At 43.5% G+C, this 15,898-nt stretch overlaps 1 protein-coding gene across 1 annotated transcript; it reads right to left on the reverse strand.

Annotated features, from left to right (window-relative positions):
• Positions 1-196: 196 nt before the first annotated feature.
• kcnj8 (potassium inwardly rectifying channel subfamily J member 8) lies at positions 197-14,559 on the reverse strand. Its single transcript, XM_084330124.1, has 6 exons — positions 13,976-14,559; positions 8,135-8,283; positions 7,733-7,893; positions 4,987-5,126; positions 4,248-4,464; positions 197-2,177 (listed from the first exon to the last, which is right to left on the reverse strand). The coding sequence occupies exons 1-6, from the start codon at positions 14,347-14,349 to the stop codon at positions 1,917-1,919; spliced, it is 1,302 nt and encodes a 433-aa protein (XP_084186250.1). The 5' UTR covers positions 14,350-14,559; the 3' UTR covers positions 197-1,916.
• Between the last annotated feature and the right edge of the window lie 1,339 nt (positions 14,560-15,898).

Genomic DNA, 15,898 nt, shown 5'->3' on the forward strand with positions numbered 1-15,898 from the left:
ACATCAGGGTGCAGCTGCAGCTGCCGGTACTGTATGGAGAGAGAGGCACACAACAACAGACAGACAGCCGGTTTCAATCACTGAGCTGTCTGTCTGTTGTTGTGTGCCTCTCTCTCCATACAGTACCAGCAGCTGCAGGTATGACGAGCACAGAGTTGCCAGTCGATAATTCTTGCTATTTAAAAATATTCCTCTTCTTCTCCCCCACTACTCCTCCAACGGGTGTTTGTGCAGGCATGCGTTGCTCATGGGACGAGATTGCACTCCGTGCAGACTAAGATTTTGAACAGAAGCGCGTGCACGCACACAGGAATGCGCTGCACTCGCCAACTCGCTATAAGTACCCACCTGGGCTACTTTGCATATCAATAGCGCCGGTCGTCAGGTGTGTTAAATACGTTCTCAGATACATTCACACCTAACTTGTGAATGATAATGTGTTACATTCCATTCGTAGAGGCAATTAGGCACTGTCTTTAGTCTGTGCTCAAGCGAGGGGACATTTATGCGCATTAGGGCGGGCCATACTTATTTTTTTTTGGAAAATCAATGGAGTGGGGTGTCTAAAATATGTGTTTTCTTGTGGGGAATTCAAATATGGGATTATTTTTCTAATCGGATAACTCCTACCTACATTGTTTTGGATTTCAAAATGGCCGATTTGACAATTTTTCATCCCTTGGCCATACATGGATGCCAACATGAATCTGAAGGAAATCCTAACATGGAAGGTGTCTAAATGATGTGTTTCTTAATGGGGAATTCAAATACGAGTTCATTTTTGGCATAGGATAACTCTAACCTACATCATTTTGGATTTCAAAATGGCAGATTTTACCATTTTTCACCCCTTGGCCATACATGGATGCCAACATGAATCTGAAGGAAATCCTAACATGCAAGGTGTCTAAATGATGTGTGGATAAATATAACCTGCATAATTTTGGATTTCAAAATGGCTGATTTTACCATTTGAACCCATTGGTATTGTATTACAAATTTGCAAAGATAAAAAATATATGGGAAATCATTTATAATGACAAAGCCATCAAATTTATTAACAAGTGAACTGTATATAACTGGATACAACTCCAAAGATCAATAATAATAATGCTAACAATAATAAATTGTATTTGTAATGCACACAAACAACTAAGTGCTAAATCTCGATCTCCTGACTTCTTGAACTTTGCCAGGTTCCAATATCTTGATTGGACTCATTCCTACTGTACTGCTTTAGCCACCAACCTACAAACACAAACTTAAAGTCAACGTCAGCCATAAATAGGTGAGCTCTTTCCAGAACTACTCAGCAGAAACCTCTGTAACCATTTTAACAAACGTCTCAATGTATTGAGAAAATCGGGAGCGCGCATGCACGTGGCGCCATTAGCGTGCGTGCAATCACAGTTGATATCAGGAACGCACCGCTGTGTTTGTGCGACCATGTCGACCTGAACAATGGGGGATAATAATAAGAACGAGCCGCCTCGGAGGGAGGATACCGCAGGCGGCGGAAGACTGCCGCTGCTGCTGGAGCTGGACCGAGTCAAGCCGGCGGCAGCGCGGCGCACGGAAGCCGGGGAGAAACCACCGCATCGCCCCGCTGGCGCTTCACAGCGCGAGAGTGTAAAGGGGGGCGTAATAGCATAGGTCAGCGGCCAATCAGAGGAACCCGGAAACCGAACAGCGTTGTAGAAGGCATAGACGCGCCCCACACATGATGGCCGTGAGGAACGGGAATGTCTTCAGAAGTGCTCACTCCGTGAGAGGTGACGGGTGACCAGCCGCGACAAGACAGGAAACAGAAGGAGAGTCAATTCTAACTGGGCCAGCAGAGGCACGTGATAGGCCAACGCGCTGATCCTCCCGCCCACCAGGAAGACCAGGGCGGCTGACGGGAGCCAGGCCTCATGTCAGGTGACGGCATTGACACCGGGGCCTCCCTCGGTGGGGGCGAGGAACTGGACCTTGGGGACGGCCAGCGCGGAGTTGTTCCGCCTCATCCCTCCTCCGCTCGCCGCCGCCGCGCCTCCTTTCCTCATGGAGTTGTTGCGTCTCATGGAGTTGCGCTTGCGCAGAGAGTTCTGGTGCGACAGCTCGCTCTTCTGCAGCGTCTGGATCAGGATGGACGGCTTCTCGTCCAGTTCTCTGGCACTGCAGCGCGGCGTCGCCACCTTGAAGAACGAGCATCGGATCATTTAAAAACAAAAAAAAGGCAATGTTACCTGTGGTGTGTTTTTAGGGTAATTAGGGATGTGTACCGAATTTGGTACTTTTAAAGGTACTTACCGAAACACGTCGGTACTACCGAGTATCGATTCACGTGAGATAATTTTTTTTCTTTTTTTTTTAATATATATTTTTTCTTTTTAAACCTTTTTTTATTATTTCTTTTACTTTTTTCTTTTCATGTCAACGTTCACACGCACAATATATGCTTACCTAGGATTTGACTTGATTCAACAACAAAGCAGTCGGGGCAATGGCAAGCCGAAAACGGTCGAAAGTGTAGTTATTTGAAGTTTGGATTATTTTTTTCACAACTGAGGTAGGTAGATTAAATTTTTTGAGACTAAAGTACCGAAAAAAGGTACCGTTGGGTACCGGTATCGATTCACAGGTACCGGTACCGTATCGGTTCAAATGTGAAAGGTACCCATCCCTAAGGGTAATCCTATAGGGCAGTGGTGCCCAACCAGTCGATCGCGATCGACAGGTAGATCGCGGGCTGATTTCAAGTAGATCTCGATTAATAAAATTAGATTATAATATTTTTTTTATTTTTTTTTTTCCAAAATCAACTCTGCCTCTCCTTGTTAACTACAACAAGCAATGCTGTTTGTTATTTAAGATGAGGTCGGACTCGGCACTGACAGATTTGTGTTCATTATGCTGCTTTTATAAAGCCTCAAATGACGGCTTACAATATACAATTTTGGCTGGTAGCTCTCGGCTAGGTGGTAAATTAAAAAGTAGATCTTGGTTCAAAAAAGGTTGGGCACCCCTGCTATAGGGTGTGGGGATGGCTGGTTGGAGCATCCACACCTGCCCTTGGTGGAGGTCTGGGGGCAGGTCTGATTAGCTTGACCAGGGGCAGGTGTGGCTGATCCCAGGTCTGATTAGCTTGACCAAGGGAAGGTGTGGCTGATCCCAGGTCTGATTAGCTTGACCAGGGGCAGGTGTGGCTGATCCCAGGTCTGATTAGCTTGACCAAGGGAAGGTGTGGCTGATCCCAGGTCTGATTAGCTTGACCGGGGGCAGGTGTGGCTGATCCCAGGTCTGATTAGCTTGACCGGGGAAAGGTGTGGCTGCTCCCAGGTCTGATTAGCTTGACTCAGGGCAGGTGTGGCTGATCCCAGGTCTGATTAGCTTGACCTGGGGCAGGTGTGGCTGATCCCAGGTCTGATTAGCTTTACCGGGGGCAGGTGTGGCTGCTCAAACCAGTCCTCCCCACTAGGGCTGCACGATTAATCGATTTCGCGATTTGTAATGATGCAATTATCAAATCGCAAAAAAATAAAATATCGCAAATCTTTTTTTTTTATTATTATTATTCTTTTTTTTAACCAGGAAGTCCCATTGAGATACAAGATCGGTTTGGGAGAGGGAGGTAAGGGGTTTTAGATTGTGTGTTGTGAAGTTTATACTTCAGAGAGGGAGAGTAAAGTACAGAAAAAAATGTACCGTTGGGTACCGGACCGGTATCGATTCCCAGGTAAAAAGAAGTGTCCCGAAAAGACCCAACGCGTAGGCCAGATGCAAGCCGCATTTTACAATAACCTCTGTGGAGCTGCTTAAAAACTTAAGAATCTGTAATCCCGTCAAACAGCGTCCTCTAGACAAAAGAAACCCAGCTTGATTTCGCTATTTGTTTACATGTTTTTTTTGGGGGGGGGGGGGGTGACTGCCAAGAGCAGTCTGGATAAATTCACAGTATAATAAGTTACTGTGTTACACAAACCATTTGCTTATTTGCAAATAGTCTGAACTATTTTCTTGGGGAACAACCACTGGGCACAGTGATCGTATGCAGTGCCTCGAAGTCCTTATTGTAACTTCCATCAACAAAACAGACAGGAGCTCAAGCCCCTTTGCACTATCCGGAGCTAGTGTGAGGAACAGCATGGATTGTGCTGAGAAAGGACTCTACCGATCAACAGCATCATTGGTGAGTAGCAAGTGGGTCTAGGGTTCCCAAAGAAAAAAATCACAAGTATCCCTTTAAGAAAATGACAACCCCTTACCTTGACAGTGTTGCCAAACTTGGAGTAGTCCACCGAGTACACACCGTCTTCCTCCGTCACTATGGGAACGAAGCGGTGCCCCCACTGGATCTCCTCGGTGACGTAGGAGGTCCGGGCCTGGGTGGTGATCCCTGTGGTCTCCACCACCCCCTCCAAGATGACGATCACCTCCAGGTCGCTGCACTGCAGCTCCATGGCGGACACGTCGTACAGGGGACTGTGTGGAGATCATATGACAGCACGTATGTAGTGATGAACCCATGCCCTGCTAGCCACACCTATCACTGCTACAGTTTGGATGACGATGATGATGATGAAAATGTAGCACTTTTCAAAACATCGTTAGAAAGCATTTAAAAAGGAGCTGTAAGTGGTATTTCTTTTGTCAATATATGTGTTAAATAGCTCTACATTCCAACAGCCATCAATGGAAGACCTATGTTAGCCCTTTCACTGCCACAGGAGGTTAACCCTTTACTATCACACAACCGACGGTCGCCGGTTAACCTTCTGTCGTGTGGCAGTGAAAGGGTTAACCGGCTGTCGTGTGGCAGTGAAAGGGTTAACCTTCTGTGTATTGTTGCAGTGAAAGGGTTAACCGTTTGGTAGTGCGGCGGTGAAAGGGTTAATGACAAGCCAATTTATACCGGTGATGGGGGTGTAGAGCTATTTATTTAATTTTTTTTAGTAACGACTCAAATCAATCGAATACTGCAATTTGTCTGTGTGCTGTACTTACCTGTTCTTGTCTATGATATGACAGATGATGAGCGGGGCCAGCAGGAACAGACTGTTGCAGGCCACGTCGCTGTCCGTCTGGACGTCGATCTGGTGGATGGGTATAACCTCGCCCTCCGGAGTGGTGGTCTTCCTCACCACCTGGACACAACATCAACCGTCCTTGATGAACACCACAAACAGGTATTATACATTTCATTCACCCAAGATGTAGAATAGAATGCAAGGGAATAGAAGGCAGGATCCCCCACACCTTTTCAGTAGGGCTGTTCTCCACTAAAGATATTCTTAGTCGACTAATAGTCATAGGACTTTCAGATAGACAGATCTGTAATTCTTCCCACATACAATAATGCAGAGGGAATGATTTAAATCGAGTCCTTACCAGAGATGTGCTCATCATTTTAAATCTAGTCCTTACCAGAGATGTGCTTATGATTCTTCAGGAAATAACTCACTCAGCATGGAAAGAAGCAACAAACTCTTGGTGGACTAAGATCAAACCGCCTGATTAATGGACTAATCTAATGGAACATAAGGGGACAGCCCTAGTTATTATTATTAGGGATGCTCGATATTGGCTTTTTTACCGATACCGATATACCGATATTGTCCAACTCTTAATTTCCGATACCGATATCAAGCGATATAAACCGATACCGATATATGCACTTCCTGTGCGTTTATGAGCCATTTCTGAATAAATTCAGATGTTCAGTGATTGACGTGGAAGAAAAGTGTTGCATTATTTCACAATCTTGTAAGTCGTGATATTTGTTCTGGCTTGTGATTTGCGATAACAATTAGTCAAGTCAAGTCAAGTCAGTTATATTTGTATAGCACATTTCCAGGCAGCGGTAGCTGACACCAAAGTGCTTCACAAGCAGGTTGATAAAAACAAATTAGTGTGAGGCAAGGTATAAGATTAAAAGAAAGAAATAAAAAAAACATGGCAAAGCAATGAAAGCAACAAAACAAACAATATGGTGCAAGATATAAGATTAAAAAAACATAATAAAGCAATGAAAGTAATAAAAACTGGTAGGACACAGTAAAACAAAGAGGATAGAAGGGTCAGGGGTCTAGTGGTAGTTAAGTAGGGGGGAAGGCCAAGGAGAACAGGTAGGTTTTCAAGAGTGATTTAAAAGCCTGTCGGTTAGTTGGTTCTGATATATCATACATACGGGATAGAATAGAATAGAACATCCAGCCCAATGACAGCTACTATGATCATACTCCTCGTGATGTGTTTGATGCAGATAGGATAGAATAAAGTACAAACAACTCACAAATACAGGCACACATACACAGTACTGTAAATACAGGATAGGATAGAAAAGGATAGAAATACATGCATAGATCCACTTGCAGTCACATACATAACACTCTCAAACAAACCACACACCACACACACACACACACACACACACACACACACACACACACACACACACACACACACACACACACACACACACACACACACACAGTGTCAGCAGTGACATCACAGCATCATCCTCGCAGTTAATGTCTGGTAATGCCTGATCCCATACAACCAATAATGTCTTCTTAGTGATCAGAGCCAGTAATAATAGAAACACACAAGCAGGTAGGATCAACACTATACATCTCACCATACGGGCTGTATGAGGAGATGAGAGAAGAGAAGAGAGGAGCTACTTAGAGACCAACAGAACTGACTCCTCCCGATCCTCTCCATGACAACAACATCTAACATGATCATTTTAGATTGTGAATGTGTGTGTGTGTGTGTGTGTGTGTGTGTGTGTGTGTGTGTGTGTGTGTGTGTGTGTGTGTGTGTGTGTGTGTGTGTGTGTGTGTGTGTGTGTGTGTGTGTGTGCATATTTCCCCTTTTTTTAAAGATCACACAGAATTCATGTAACCAATATTTAATTTCTTTCCTGGTTCACTTTTGCCTTGATCACTTAAGTACAGTACCATATGACAAATAAATCAGCTTTATTCAAATCTGTAAAACCATATACTGAGCTGACCATTATTCCAATCTTTAAAATCCTATTATTGATTTAATTGTTTTAAAAATCAAATAAAAAGGTGGATTAAAATCTCAATCTCAATGCAATTGTTCCAGTTTTGTATTACTGTAGGCTACATATATTACTGTAGGTATTACTGTATGTTACATATATTAATGTAGGTTATTAATGTAAGCTACATATATTACTGTAGGTTATTACTATTGGTTACATATATTACTGTAAGTATTACTGTAGGTTACATATATTACTGTAGGTTATTACTGTAGGCTACATATATTACTGTAGGTTATTACTATTGGTTACATCTATTACTGTAGGTTATTATTACTATAGGTTACATATATTACTGTAGGTTATTATTGTAGGTTACATATATTACAGTAGATTACATATATTACAGTAGATTACATATATTACTGTAGGCTACATATATTACTGTAGGCTACATATATTACTGTAGGTTACATATATTATACTATTACAGACTGCAGAACAGAACAGATCAGAACAGATCAGAACAGATCAGAACAGATCAGAGCAGAGCAAAGCAGAGCAGAGCAGAACATTAACATAACTCTAACCAGACAGTGGCTCCAATGACTCTTCCTGGGGTATCTGATGTGGATCATGAAACACAGAATAGAATAGAATAGAACAGAACAAAACAAAACAAAACAAAACAAAACAGAACAGAACAGAACAGAACAGAACAGAACAGAACAGTACCTGCAGTCTGACGGCAGCACCAATGATCATGCTCTTGCGGAGGTCTCCGATGCGGATCATAAAACACAGCCGGTTGTTTCTGACAGCAATCACAGCGTGGCGGCTGAAAATCAGTGTCTCAGCGCGACGGTTAGACTGGGCTGTTTTCATAAAGATACACCCTGGGGAGATCAATACATAATTATTATAACTGAATTATTACTGAATCAATCCACTGATGTGTCAATCAATAAATCATCTATCTATCTATTTCTCTCTATCTCTCCATCTGTCTTGTCTTGTCTGTCTACTGTATGTTTACCTAGCATGATGGCGTTGATGTGCCTTGTCTGTCTAGTGTCTACTGTATGTTTACCTAGCATGATGGAGTTGATGTGTCTTGTCTGTCTACTGTATGTTTACCTAGCATGATGGCGTTGATGATGAGTCCTACTATGTTCTGCATGATGAGGACAGTGATGGCGGTGGGACACTGTTCAGTTATCATACGTCCTCCGAACCCGATGGTGACCTGGACCTCAATGGAGAACAGGAACGCCGAGGTGAAAGACCTGGAGAGAGGAATGAAGAGGGGTGTGAAATGGAGATGGAGAGATGGGAGAGAGAGAGAGAGAGAGAGAGAGAGAGAGAGAGAGAGAGAGAGAGAGAGAGAGAGAGAGAGAGAGAGAGAGAGAGAGAGGACAACAATGCCACAACCTCAGAGAAACTAGCTAGTTACAAAATCATCTCAGGAATACAGTGGGCGGGACCACACATACCCTTTTTGTCAAAGTACCAAAGTGCCTTTTTATATATATATATTTAAAGGTAGAGTCTGTAGTCCTGTCAAAACAGCGACCTCTAGGCAAAATAGCCCCTCATGTTTACATTTATTTTGTTTTGGTTTAACATGTGGGTTGGAGGTCAGGGGTTAGTATTGCTGGCCACATTTAAGGCTCTGCCTAGAGAAGTCTGGAGAAATGTAAAGTACAAGTTAGAGCTGCCGCGATAACCGCATTACCGCGGTATCGCTGTTGCATCACGCCCACCGCAGAGTTGGGCTGAATACCGCATCACAGCTGTTTTTTATAAAAATAATAAAGTAGCGCCCAGACGTTGGGCTTGCGGCTCTGCAGATATACCCTACTTGGTTCCAAGCGACCCTATTGGGTAGGAGTGGTACCAGAAAAGTCATGTGAAGCATTGCAGACCACCGATTGGTCAGAAGAGAGACACGTCACACGTTGGAGTCTCTGAACAAAAACATAAAGCCGCCATCTTTACTGCCTCGCTAAGGATGTATTTCATTCAGGATTTGTTTGCGACAGCACCAACTGCAATAAACAAAAAAGGATGGATTCACTGTGTATTCTGCCTCATTTATTGATGAAACAAAACCGACATCAACCCAATTTACCACCGAGCGGAGAGTTTAGTGTCACAACAAGATCGCTGATGTGTTAAGTTGGTTGTTGTTATTAGCCTAATACTACGTCAGCAGATATACACGAGAGGTAACGTTAAACCCGGGTTGCTTGGTAGAATAGACACAATGAGAGGTAACGTTAGCTTTAGCAGAATAGACACAACGAGAGTCTGGTTAATGTTGTTATTGATTGATTGATTGAAACTGTGTTAAACTCTGGCTTGCTGCAAGCCCTCGGACATGGCTATGCCCACGGAGCTTTCAGTGTACACAAGCGGCCCCGCCTGCATCCCCACACGGAGACAAACGGAGTAGTACCTGGCTCCTGGCTGCAGTGGAAAAGGAACGAAGTACCAGGTACCTAAAGCGGGTCGAGTCGAGTAGGTACTATGCAGTGGAAAAGCGCCATTAGACTAGAGGCAGGCTATAAGAGTAGACTACTAAAAAAAAAAAAAAATGCATTCAAACTTTTTTCTTTTTTTTTGTGCGCACTGTGCGGTAATAACCGCGGCGGTAGGAAATATTTCGCAAATTTGTGCGGTAAGGAAAATATCAATACCGCGGCAGCTCTAGTACAAGTTACTAATTTACTATATAACTATATATATTAGGGCTGGGCGATTAATCAAGTGTTGGCTTTCCATGATCATGAAAACAAGATAATTGAGATAAAACCCAGCTGGGGCCTCATATTTATGCGCCCGGAGTGAGTGGCCCTTTTTTAAATGTTTCGCCCCTGGCACTGAGAGAGTCGGTACACGGCACTGTCTACTAGAGCCATATGAAATCCGTTTTATTTTTTTCCAAATTCCATTAATTCTTTTTCCAAATTCCGTTTTAATATTTCAGAATTCTGTATTTTGCTTTGTACGCTCATTTTACCATCAGAAATAGTGTCTAATAAGTGGGAATGAATAAATGTCCACAATTTAATAAGATATAACAGTCCATTTAATAGGGCTGTCTTAAATACTTTGAAGCTTCGAAGCTTCGTTCGATGGGCATGGGATTCGAATATGAAAATAAAATTTGATTATTAAAAATAAAAATAAAAAAAAATTATATATATTTTAGCAAAATCAACTCTGCCTCTCTTTGTTAACTACAACAAGCAATGCTGTTTGTTATTTAAGATGAGGTCGGACTCGGCACTGACAGATTTGTGTTCATTGTGCTGCTTTTATAAAGCCTCAAATGACGGCTTACAATATTTCATGAAAGCAAAGTTTTTGTTTGTCTAAGATTTAAAAAGGTTTAAACTTTACAGCACTGACAAAGTTGAACAAAGTGCTGTACAAGTCCCACAACATAAAGAAAAAAAAAATTAAATATATATTTTTTTATAGTTGATTCCATTTTTATTGCTCAATTCCGCGATTCCGTCCGCGATTCCGTGATCGCGGATTCCATATGGCTCTACTGTCTACATATACAGCATGTATTATATATACAGTCTAATGTTAGTGTTTCAGCTTCCCTATGGAGACTTTTGCACTTCTTATTTTCCAAGTTGCTTGTTTACCTTTGGCGCCATCTGATGGTTCGTGTCATGTCAATAAAACCAATGGAATTTGAATTTGTCAGGGAAAATTGGAAGGAGAGGGTTATAAAGAGAGAGAGAAAGAGAGAGGGGGGAGCAGATGGGGAGTGAGCAGGGGTGGGGAGTGAGCAGGGGTGGAGAAAGGGAGGTGGGATGGAGAGAGAGAGAGAGAGAGAGGGGATGGAGAGAGGCGGTACAGAGACAGAGATGGAATGGAGAGAAGCAGATATAGTGGGGAGTGGAGAGAGAAGAGGGATGGAGAGACAGGGTGGGAATGTTGGGAGATAGAGAGTGTAAATATGGGAATGCGAGAAAGCTGGGTGGATGGAATGAGAGTTGATGGAGCAAAAAAAAGAGTAATCTTTTTCTTGTATATATATATATAGAATACATTCACAGAGCTTTTAGAAAGGTGCAAAATAAAAGTAGTGCCCCCCCCCCCCAAAGAAGTATTGAAAATTAATAATTAAAAAAGATTTTGTGCATCCAAAATTAATGTTGTCGTTTACATATTGCAGGCATGTATCCCCTCCCTAATTCCCATTTCCCCCACGTGGAATGCACCTGATTGGATAAATTACATGCTGGTGCTCTAGTGCGACATCTAGTGGCTGAATGTTATCTATAGCACCTTTAACTCATTGACCGCCACGCTTAAGTGCGCCAGATGGCGCTAGAGCGCCACCGCTTTAATCAATGGGAGGAGTGGGAGATTTGCGAGTGCTTAAAATATATCTTAAATTATGGCTATGGGTCTAATACACTCGTCGATTATCAGTGAGTTGCTTGCAGTCAACATGTACAAAACGGATTGTTTTTTCATCGGTACATTTCCGTTTTATACCGTTTTGAATACGAGTATAGTTTTGGTGATTTCTAGTAATTCCAGAGAAAGACGCGATAATAGCCCTTTAGTGGAATACACAAAACACGTTGTCATTTTTCGGCTGATTGTCGAATCTTCCTGAAATCAACACTAGATCATAATTATTATCCTTCCTCGTGCACGCATGCAATGTTGTTTAGAGCGGCGCGGCGCTCCCCCCCCTCCTCCCACCCAACGGAAAACAGCCACACATACACACACAGATACAGCGTCGATCGGGTAGAAATACATATCAGATCAACGATCAAATTTATATATAATTAATGTTCTTACCTTGTATCTGATGTAATGCAAAAGAAATAATCCAATTATCTGATCGCCATTTGAAGTACTGGGCGCGGAGGTCTGTCGTGCCACGTTCAACAGCATTGCATATGAGGGGGGGGGGGCCAGCGTCGCAGATGTATCGTTGAAATCAGGTTACCTCGCCTGATTATTTAAACCACGCCCGCCCGCACAGCTTGGATCATCCCAGAAAAAAAACTATACCATTCCCAGTGGAGTGCAATACCAGCCGGAAGGCGTAGGGGGCGGTATTTGCCCTTTTGCGAGCTCAGACCCATTCCCAACGATAGCATCAGGCTGAATGGATGAAAATGAATGGATATCGCTAATAAAAGAAATAACGATTAAAACCCGACTATACTCGTGATTGGCGCTGAACGGTCGGCGAGTTAACATGACTCATCATCAGGTCTGGCGTCCAATGAGTTAAAGGTGGGGTAGGCAAGAACCATTTTGGTAATATTTGATATTTGGTGAAATTGTCTACATAACAACTACCGATAAATCAAATGCTCTGAGAACAAATTCTGGTCTCTGTGACCCTCCCAGACCCAGAAATTAATTTACACATGACCCTGTGTGGCCCCCCCTGGTGGCCTGGGGTTTGCCCGGTGTGCCTCGTCGGTCGTTCAGGCATGGTGGTATGGAAAGAGAGGGGGTGTAAGGGACAGGCGGAGGGGTGAGAGGTGGATAGAGCGAGAGAGGGATGGAGGGAGAGAGAAAGAAAAAGGGATGAGGATGTGATACAGCGGTGAGAGATAGATGTGAGACAGGGATGAGAGAGGGGGGCGAGGGATGGAGAGCGAGGGGGCGAGAGAGAGGGGGGAGGGATGAGATAAGGAAAGAAGGAATGAGGAAGAAAGGGAGGAGGGAAGGAAAGAAGGATTGAAGGAAGGAGAGGGGTTGAGGTCGATGAAGGTCAGGGTTTAGAGAGGCGGATGGAAGGAGGGGGAGGGAGGGAGGAGAGGAGGGGGAGAGAAAAAAGAGGTTGATGGTGGGAGGAGTTGATAAGAATAGGTAGATGGGAGGTAGAGAGAAGGAGGAGAGAGAGGTCAGGGGTCAGAGGGAAAGGAAATGTGTTTTCACTCAAGTACAATTTTAAGGTACTTGTATTTACATTTTAGGGGACTTTGTACTTTTACTCCACTACATTTATCTGAACCAACCCATTAGTTATAGTTAATTTGAAGAAAAATATTTTTGCAATTAAAACGTGGCAGAAATGTGTGAAGATGATCAAATTTGAAGCCCGCTCAACCTCAAGAGTCTAAGAGGATGTAATCAGAGCAGCGTAACTGGACCACATACCACTTTAACATAACCTTTAGAGGTCAACGCTCTCCCAAGCACTGGAATACACAAACGGCATGCAGAACACATTTACGTTTACTTTTGAAGTACATCAAATATCAAATACTAGTTTTGAATGGCAGACTTTTACTTTCACCAGAGTACTATTTTATCTGGGTAGTTCTGCTTTCTCTTAAGTAAAGGAACTATGTACTTCTTTCACCAATGCATGGAAGAGAGGATAAAGAGGGATGGATGGATGGATGGGTAGAGAGAAAGGAGGGATGTAGGATGTTCAGGGGGGGGGGGGAACTCAGTAGAGGAGTGGGAATCGAACCGGGAACCTCCGGATAACCAGACGACTGCTCTACCTACCGAGCCACTGTCGCACCCCATTTTCAATTCATAATGACATTTATGACATATACACAACATAATGTCTGACTTTGGAGAAGGCGGAAAGCAGCGCACTTGATTGATTGATTGAAAACTTTATTAACAGATTGCAGAATGGGTACAGTACAGTACAGCTCAATACATACAATTGTTAAGGGGATGCAGACCAGAGAAAGACTTCCGTCTTGTTTACATCAGGGTCCCCCATTTTCAATTCATCATAACATATATGACATACACGACATACAGATACAGTACTGCTACATCTATACATTTATGACATACCAGATTTGCACATACAGTATAGCCTACTACTGTTTGTGATACAAAAAGAGTCCAGAAAAGAGAGTATATACATTTGACGTAAAAACTGTACATTGGGGTTGTTGGCGTGTTCTTTTAATAATGCATAATTTATTGTCCACTCTCTTTTATACTTACTTGACATTGGTGACGCACTGGTCCACCCCGGCGGAGACGCGGTTCGGGCCGCCGCGGTCTCGAACGTCGAGGTCTCCGTGAGCGAACGCCACCAGCCACCAGCTCATCGCGAACAGCAGCCAGCTGCTGACGAAGGTGGTGGTGAAGATGACCAGGGTGAAGCGCCACTTCAGGTCCACCAGCGTGGTGAACACGTCCTGTAGGAAGCGGCCCTGCTCGCGGATGTTCTTGTGCGCCAAGTTGCACGCGCCGTTTTTGGCGATGAAGCGGGCTTTGTTCACCCGGTCCCGGAACACCGGTTTGCGGGGAAGCCGGGACGCGGCGAGACCCGGCAGGGCGAACTCCTCCGGGATGATGCTTTTCCTCGCCAACATTTTCCTCACTTTTTAGTTCACGATAAAGTGCCGTTGATCGTTTCCGACAGTCTCACTCTCACCTGCGGTCGAACATGATTTTTACAAGACTTTTAAAAAACGTTTCATGTTTTCCTCGAGGACTGGTTCCATTCCGCCTTCTTTTGGGTTTTGATGAAGTAGATGGTGTGGGAATTCTGTTCCCTCATCCAACGCCCTGCGTCGTACCAAAGTTGCTTAGTGGAGTGGGAGAGTTTTTCGAGAGTTCAGGGCGCATCCCCAAGTCCTATTGACGTAGGCTGCCTTCCCTTCTTAGCCCATGGGCGGTTTGATCGATCTACTTTCATCGATCTTTCGATCGTTTTGAATACAGTGAGTTATTATCAGGGACTTTATTACTTTATACAATATATTTAGTGGATGTGTTGATTTGTGAGTAGAATATACATTATACAGTAAGCCTATGAGCGTGTATGTATTACTGTCAACGGTAGTTCTGATGCAGTTTAATCTACATTAGTATCTAGTTGTTAACTTAATATATTCATACCACTTAAATCCAGTCATTATTCACTTTCACTGTGGCAAAAAGTACAACTTTATTATGGGCCCTATAATAAACACATTTTGAAAAGAAGCCAGTAGGTGGCGCCATTTAGTAATGCATGGTATGGGACGGGCTCCGAATGAAACACAACCCTTTTCACTCGAAACCATTTGATCATGAATGAATGAATGAATGAAAACTTTATTTAACAGATTGCAGAATGGGTACAATACAGTACGGCTCAATACATACAATTGTTAAGGGGATGCAGACCTGAGAAAGACGTTTGTCTTGTTTCCATCAGGGTCCCCCATTTTCAATTCATATAGACATTTATGACATACACAACATACATGACATTTATGGCATAGGGACATATAGGTATTTAGTACTGATACATTTGTGACATAGGCGGTATTCAAATATACAGTACTGTTACCCCTAGATCCTGACAGAGTATATACATATGATGGGGAGGGGACTGTACATTAGGAGGGGGTGGGTGGGTGGGAGGGAAATATACATACGGTGGGGAGGGAATATATACATGCGGTGGGGAGGAGACTGTCTATTAGGAGGTGGTGGGGGTTTTGGGCATTTACGGTGGCCAGTTTCGAATTGCAGCCTCCCGTAGGTGCTCTTTAAGGGCGGTTTTGAATGTGGGCAGGGATTCACATTCCTTTACAGCTTTGGGTAGGGCGTTCCACATTGTTGTGGCATAATTGCGAAACGTGTTTAGTCCCTTGTTTGAGCCGAATCTGGGTTTAACATGATTTGTTGAGCTTCCTCTGGTGTAGTGGTTGTGGTATTCACTGACCTTTGGGAAGTATTTTGACATGTACATGGGCACCCCGGTCGTATAGTGTATCTTGTAGACCAGGCCCATTGCAAGTTGCTGTACTCTGTCGTCTACTCTAAGCCATCCTAGGTTGGCAAAGTGGGCAGGGGTGAGGTGGGTTCTGGGGTTCAGGTCAAGTAGTAGTCTGACCAGTTTGTTTTGTGATGTTTGTAATTTTGTTTTAA

This window comes from Notolepis coatsorum (genome assembly GCF_963971535.1).
Source record: "Notolepis coatsorum genome assembly, chromosome: 15".
Taxonomy (NCBI): Eukaryota; Metazoa; Chordata; class Actinopteri; order Aulopiformes; family Paralepididae; genus Notolepis; species Notolepis coatsorum.